This window comes from Octopus bimaculoides, chromosome 3, assembly GCF_001194135.2.
Source record: "Octopus bimaculoides isolate UCB-OBI-ISO-001 chromosome 3, ASM119413v2, whole genome shotgun sequence".
Lineage (NCBI taxonomy): Eukaryota > Metazoa > Mollusca > Cephalopoda > Octopoda > Octopodidae > Octopus > Octopus bimaculoides.
In genome coordinates this window covers 152,359,949-152,367,895 of record NC_068983.1, presented here as the reverse complement: position 1 = coordinate 152,367,895, position 7,947 = coordinate 152,359,949, and the positions used below count along the sequence as shown (strand labels likewise).

At 38.2% G+C, this 7,947-nt stretch overlaps 1 protein-coding gene across 1 annotated transcript in view; it reads left to right on the top strand.

Moving 5' to 3' along the window:
- Positions 1 to 1,073: 1,073 nt before the first annotated feature.
- LOC106880599 (GPN-loop GTPase 2) overlaps positions 1,074 to 7,947 on the top strand; it is a 48,283-nt gene continuing 41,409 nt past the window's right edge. Inside the window, exons 1-2 of the mRNA XM_052966814.1 lie at positions 1,074 to 1,146; positions 3,063 to 3,687. Coding sequence (XP_052822774.1) covers positions 3,079 to 3,687 — 609 coding nt within the window. The 5' untranslated portion in view covers positions 1,074 to 1,146; positions 3,063 to 3,078. The remainder of the gene's footprint in view (positions 1,147 to 3,062; positions 3,688 to 7,947) is intronic.

Here is a 7,947-nt window from a genome sequence, read left to right as displayed (position 1 = left end):
ATATATATATATATATATATATACGACGGGCTTCTTTCAGTTTCCGTCTACCAAATCCACTCACAAGGCTTTGGTCGGCCCGAGGCTATAGTAGAAGATACTTGCCTAAGGTGTCACACAGTGGGACTGAACCCGGGACCATGTGGTTGGTAAGCAAGCTACTTACCACATGATGAATATGGTTGGAAATAACTACGTTTTGTCGTGAAAGAAGCTGAACCTGACATTACCAGATTATTAATAAATAGGATTCTTGAAGAGGAGCCAACCTGAATAGTTATTTCTCGATTAACCTTATCACATATGAAGGCACATGGCTTAGTGGTTAGGATATCCGGCTCACGATCATAAGGTCATGAGTTCAATTTCCGGTGACGCGTTGTGCCCTTGAGCAAGACACTTTATTTCACATTGCTCCAGTTCACTCAGCTGGCAATAGTAAGTAGTACCCGAATTTGAAAGGGCCGGTCTTGTCATATTCTGTGTCAGGTGGAATATCCCTGCGAACTACGTTACCGGTGCACGTGCCTGTGGAGTGTTCAGCTATTTGCACGGTAATTTCACGGCCAGACTGTTCTGTTGATCGGATCAACTGGAACACTCATCGTCGTAACAGACGGAGTACCAGTGATCTTATGCCATACCTATACATATTATCTTTGTTTCAATTTGCTCTTCTCAAAACAGCAGTTTTTTCGTTTGTTTTCTTGGGGTGGGGGAGGCCTCAAGCCAATAGACATCGAGCATGTATATGAAGAAAATATGTACTCCAGATGTGACCATCTTGTTTATTTTTATATATAGTGTATCTAGGGTTGCATTACACAATGTGTACTTCCTTTCATTTTATGACGATAGAGTGTAGACCGAGGCAAATTTAACTCGGTCTACATTTGGTTTGCGCAGGACAAGTAGCAACATTGAAGTTTACTCATTTGGCTTTTATCAATTATACTCCAGCTTCTATTATTTCATTGTGTTTTTAACAAATTTTAAAGACCTATCAGAAATCGGTTTAAAAAGAAAAAAAAATTTTCAAGGGAAGTAACTACATAAGATTATCAAAGAGTTATCTTTCATGCGAGTTTGTTTTTATACTTCGAAGATGGCGACTTCCTGAAGCGTGCATGTTTATAAATTCGCGTAGTAAGTTAAATTATTTTATTTGTTTGAAATTTAAACATTGACATAATATAACTGGATCTATAGTTCTGTTTCACACTATAGTATTATATTGTTTATCGCTATCAGCTGTTTAGCCGTTGTTGATGATTTATAATTATAATTTGTCAGATTTACGACAACACATAAGTACAAAATATTTAAGTTGTGTATACTAAATCCAAACTACTGGATTATAAAGCATCTTCTGTGGTAAACTTCGGTGTTGAAACTATTGGGAGGAGAGTGGTGGAACGCCAGACTAAATAACATAGAGGTGTTTCATTTTGTTCCTATCCGTATTGATTTTGCTTTTCGTTCTCGCAATATCCGTTAATATCCAAGCCATGTACTAGAATTTATCAAGCTTTGTGACAAAGTGTTAATTTTGAAAGTCATCGTTGTCATGGCAAGTATGCCGCTGCAAATCGACGAGAGTATCTACATGGTTGTTCGACCTACTAGAACTGGCAGTCAAATTTCTTTCATATCTATTGCCTTAAAAAAGAAAACTACTTGTCTGAAAAAAAATCTTGTTATCGGTACACTGCCTGAAAAATAGATGTGATGGTCTCGGCTTGATTGTCTAGGAAACAAGCAGTTGGAAGTTACATCTCATTCCCAACTCGGTTCAACAAATGCTTACCGATGAGGGAAATTTTATAGTCAGAATTGTTAGAAATAGCTGCGGGATTCAACTTAAATCACACCTTACCGTGTTAGTCTTTAAAAAATAATATCTTTCCTTCTGCTGGCCATATACGAAGTGATTGTTGTTAGCTGAGCAGGATGGATTCTATGTACTGTATCTTCTACTGTTATTGTTTTTTTGGAATTGATTACTGATCTGATCTAGCCTGGTGGCCATTCACCAGTGTCAAGGAAAGTGCAACGCAGAGTCTGTATAACATTCTGATCATCAGAATTTTGTTATTAACAGTTCTGCAGGTAGACCATCAATTCCATCAGCTTTTTGTGGAAGTCACTATCTCTTTCTTCTGACTCAATTAGTGCTGGGAAGTCAGATCATCCTAACTGATGTCTGCTGATTGTGAAATATTGTCCTGATGTACTCTTTCTCCATATTCTTTCCACCTTTTGAGAATATTTTGTAGATCATCAAGCACTCTGTCCTTTAAGTCTTTGTTTCTATATTTCTGGCTGGAATCCTTTCTTTAGTGCTTTGGTAATGTTGTATGCCTTCCTCATGTTATTCTTGTTTAATTCATCTTGAACCTCAGCACATACATCTTCCATTCATCTGGTTTTTGTCCCTTCTCACTTCTCTTCTCACTGCTCTTTTGATCTCTTGATATCTTTATTCTCCATCCTCTATGGCTGATCACTTCATCTTAAGTTCCCTTCTTTGATCTACCAGTTCTAGAGTCTCTTCAGATATCCAAGGTTGGTTAGCTCTTCTTTATTCGCTACCCAGAACTCTCTCTGTTGTGGTCATTATAGTATGGAGAAACCAAATGTAAGAATACTGATGATGATATGTGTGTGTACATCGTCGTCGTCGTTTAACGTCCGCTTTCCATGCTAGCATGGGTTGGACGATTTGACTGAGGACTGGTGAAACCAGATGGCTACACCAGGCTCCAATCTGATTTGGCAGAGTTTCTACAGCTGTATGCCCTTCCTAACGCCAACCACTCAGAGAGTGCTTTTACGTGCCGCAAAAAAAAAAAAACAACAACAAAAGAATTAAATAATGAAAGCATTTAAACAATAGTATAATAGTGTTTAAATTCTGCCTTGTATATGTAAAAACATATGCATATGATAATTAATCTGTGTTTTCTTTTCTTTTCTTTAGTAGTTAGACTTTGTTATTTGTAATTCTGTTGCCTTTGTGTAATTTGTTTTTTTATTTATTTTATTATGATTTTTAACTATAGATATCTGACTACTACAATGTTTGCCCAGCTAGTTATTGGACCACCTGGTTCTGGCAAAACTACCTACTGCCGTGGAATGAGTGAATTCATGCGAAATTTGGGACGGAAGGTGTCAATCGTAAACCTTGATCCTGCCAACGACTGCATTCCTTACACACCAGACATCAATATCTCAGAACTGATTACTCTCGAGGAAGTCATGGAGAATCTGAAGCTCGGCCCAAATGGAGGACTCATATATTGCATGGAGTACCTTGATAAAAATCTAGATTGGCTGGTTCATAAACTAAAACTCATCCCCAAAGACCACTACATTATGTTTGATTGTCCTGGACAAGTTGAACTCTACACTCACCACAATGCTGTCCACAACATTGTTGAGGCCTTACAGAAACTTGACTATAGACTTGTAGCTGTACATTTAGTAGATGCACACTACTGCAGTGATACAGGCAAATTCATTTCAGTTTTACTCACCTCTTTAATCACAATGCTCCAAGTTAGTCTCCCTCATGTGAACGTCCTCTCAAAAGCTGATCTCATTCAAAAGTATGGTAAACTTGCCTTTAATCTTGACTTCTATACAGATGTTTTAGACCTGAACTATTTACTGGAGCGTCTGCAGGTAAGTCCTTGTCAGAGCCTATTGATCGTTTTTCAATTTTTTTTTTTATCCTTTCGGTTACAGGATCAAATGGGTTGTTGTTGTTGATGTTGCTTAAGTTGTTTAGCCTCCAGGTCAACTTAGGCAGAGCAGAACTACTATCAAAGTCATATCTGCTGTACCCTTCTATTTCCTTCCACGTTATGTGGAACTTCATTATCTAACTCATCCTTTTCTCATTTAATCTTTTAGCTTTTAAAGAGGCCATATGTGGCCCAAATATTCTACTTGTTTTATGTTCAAACTGGCCCAGATCCAGTCCCTCACACCAACCATACAGTGTCATTCTAAACACAAGCATACCATTGATACCTCACAGCTATGAGATAATGCATGATTAATTCAAAAGAATGTGAATAAATAAGCATTACATGTGACAGAGTAATGAGAATGATATAGGGTTAAAGATAATAGTGTGTGATTTTCGGGTGTTTTAACTCTTACTTTTAGCCAGTTAGACAACCACATAATGAATCCATTTCACTCATAGATTAAATCATTATATAGGCATCTTACTTTTTCTTTTTGAGAATTGATGTGGTGGCTATCATCGTTTTTAGGACACCAGTTATTTACTAATTATCCAAATATTCAACATTTCAAATTACATTTCTTCACTCACCTAAACCTACTTCATTCACACAGCTGTCTGACGCTCATTCCAAAAGTGTGTTGTGCCAAATGTATACATATATAACCCTTCCTATCTTCCTGTATATAATATATAACCCTTCCTGTCAGCTCATAAAAGCCTTATAAATTTCAAAGTAAATTGTAACTGTATTAATGGTCCCCAGTTATTTCTGTCTCATCTTTGTGTTTGTTAGGAGCTTAGCAAGGCTACAAGCACTACCCTCTACCTCCTCTACTATATTGCATAGACAAGTAGTGAAAGACTCCTTTGGTAGGTTTCACTTGAATATATAATTAAGATCCTCAAAGATTGGTTCACAGTATCAATTTTTTCTGGGAGTGAGTAGCTGAGTTACCTTTCTTAAGTAGTTTTAACGTGAAATAAAACTAGTAAGTTCCTCCTTTGGCTGGTTCCACCCACAAAGTGTCTCAAGGGCAAGGAAGAGAGGTTTACCATGTCAGCTTCTTATTTCTCCGGCAATAAATGAGTTACTATATTTCAAGTTCATCATCATCGTCATCATCGTTTAACGTCCGCTTTCCATGCTAGCATGGGTTGGACGATTTGACTGAGGATTGGTGAACCAGATGGCTACACCAGGCTCCAATCTGATTTGGAATGGAAATTGTATTAAATCATTATAGAGAGAAGTACGGGCTGACAAATGCAGAGGGTGGGAAAAAGAGATACAATACAGTCAAACAGATTGCCGTGAGATTTCAGTGAGAAACAGACGAGTAGACCAGCAAATACAATATATAGGTACAACAATGGAGAAAAACTACAAGTTAGAAAATAATAGTCATCACTATACCAACACATATTTCTGCAACTTCCTGCACATTACAATCATTAAACCACAGCATCAAGCATAGAATTGCTTTATTGTCAGATATTCATTCATTTCACTATTACCATTATTCTGTGTGAATTGGATAGGATTTTTAATTAATCCAATTATTCCATTGTTGTTATTTGCAGTTTTCAAGGGAATCAACTGCTGTAAACATATTTAGAGTTACCTCCCTTACTTTTGATTTTTTTTTTTCTTCCAATTCTAAAAGAGTTGTTTTTTTACATCGAATTTATTAATGCCTTTGTTTGCAAATGTTTGGTAATTTTTTTGTTTCAGTTCACCTTCTCTATTCATCCAGAAGAGCCCTCTAGGCTCTTGCAATATGGAAAGTATTAACAATAATTATCATGAAACACGGAGGATGCTTTATTATCATTATTGAAGGCGGCGAGCTGGCAGAAACGTTAGCACGCCGGGCGAAATGATCAGCGGTATTTCGTCTGCCGCTACGTTCTGAGTTCAAATCCCGCCGAGGTCGACTTTGCCTTTCATCCTTTCGGGGTCGATTAAATAAGTACCAGTTACGCACTGGGTCGATATAATCGACTTAATCCGTTTGTCCCCTCTGTGTGTAGCCCCTTGTGGGCAGTAAAGAAATAAGATACGCTTGCACGCTGAACGAAATGCTTAGCGGTATTTCGTTTGTCTTTACGTTCTGAGTTCAAATTCCGCCGAGGTCGACTTTGCCATTCATCCTTTCAGGGTCGATAATTTAAGTACCAGTTGCGTGCTGGGTCGGTCTAATCGACTGGCCCCCTCCCCCAAAATTTCGGGCCTTGTGCTTAGAGTAGATAAGATTGTTGCTGTTGTTGTTATTCTTATTCTTCTTCTTATTATTATTGAGCTGGCAGAAACGTTAGCACCCCCGGGCGAAATGCTTAGCGGTATTTCGTCTGCCGCTACGTTCTGAGTTCAAATTTCGCCGAGGTCGACTTTGCTTTTCATCCTTTCGGGGTCGATTAAACAAGTACCAGTTACGCACTGGGGTCGATGTAATCGACTTAATCCCTTTGTCTATCTTTGTGTGGCCCCTCTATGTTTAGCCCCACTGTGGGCAATAAAGAAATAAATTATTATTATTAAGGCTGGTTACTCAGTTTCCATGGTGTGTAAGTGATTAAGACTACAACACTTCTGGTGAAATGGATGCTGGTTCATTGCAGAAGAGAGTCCTAGTTTAGATAATATGAAACTTGGTTTGTGAAGAGATGCAGAACCACTGGTGTCCTCTTCTTAGAAATGCAACAGCAAGAGATGGTTTTAGCCAATAAGAAACCATTATCCACAGCATTTGAGGACATGAAGAAGAACATTATTGAGGTATCATGCTTAGTGGTACCCTTGTGGCTGCTAAGTAAAATATGGGTAGAAGTATGGTTTGTGAAGGTCATTTACACCATGCACAGAAGTGGTGTCAGTAGCAACAACATTAATAAAAAGAATTGCGCAATAGGGATGATGGTGTGTATGTACTAAGACTTTTTAACCCCAAGAGGACACTTCATCTTGTTAGTTATTGATGCAATCTGCACCCATTATATCTTACAAGCAGGAGAGCAACTTGACAGGATCACCAGACCAACTGGTTTTGGGCTATTTTTGTCCATTCTTAGTAGGAGATACCTGTCCGCTAGAGATAGCAGAAGCTCGTTCTAGCTCACTTGCAAGCTTATATGAACTACGGCTCACTAGAGTTACTGCTTTCATTTCTTATAGAGGTTTTCTAACAAGCTGCCTGGTTAAATAGCTAAGAAGTTTGCTTCACAATCAGATGGTCAAAGGTTTGATTGTTTTGCATAGCACTTTGGGCTAGTTTCTTCTAATGTAGCGTCAGGTGATGGTGAGTTGAAAGCTTTTTGAATGAAACCAGTTCTACAGAAATTGTGGGAATTCATCAGATAGACTACAACTGTAATTTGGAAACTTATACAGATTCTTGTCTGAGGATACTTTAAAGAAAGATATATGTGTAGTATTATCAGCCACATACTATAGAATTTAATACATTGGTTGTTCTATTAATTGAACAACTGGAATTACCATCATGGGATTCATTTACTATTTTCAGATTTAGAACTAGGAGCTTTTCTCTCAAGGTCTCAAAACTTGTATTTTCTGGCTTCTGATATGAAAAGAAGGAGGAGTAGAGACATGGGAGTGGTAATGGTAAATCATTACTAAAAACAAATTATGTAACTACAAAACACATGACGTTACCAGATAAAATTGCAACAGCATACACACACACACACACACACACACACACACACACTCACACAGACATCTAAACAAATTTATACATGTATAATTACATCTATATTTATCAAGAATGTGTATAATCATCTTCATCATTCAACATCCATGTTCCATGCTGACACGGTTTCCATGGTTGAAGACCCTTCCTAATGGCACCACTTTACAGCTAATACTCAGTACATTTTTCATGCCACCATCACTAGTGAGGTTGTCATGCTGCTTGCAAGGCTATGAGCCCTGGGGGCAGGGGAAACTTTATGATTGGAGGAGAGCAAGTAGAAACGTGTTTTAGCTATACACACTCACACACATATACATTTGTAAGTGTGTGTGTGTGTGTGTGTGTATGCATATGTATGTGTATGTGTAGCGAGATCGTTGCCAGTGCCCCTGGACTGACTCTTGTGCGAGTGGCAAATAAAATACACCATTTTGAGCGTGGCCGTTGCCAGTACCGCCTGACTGGCCTTCGTGC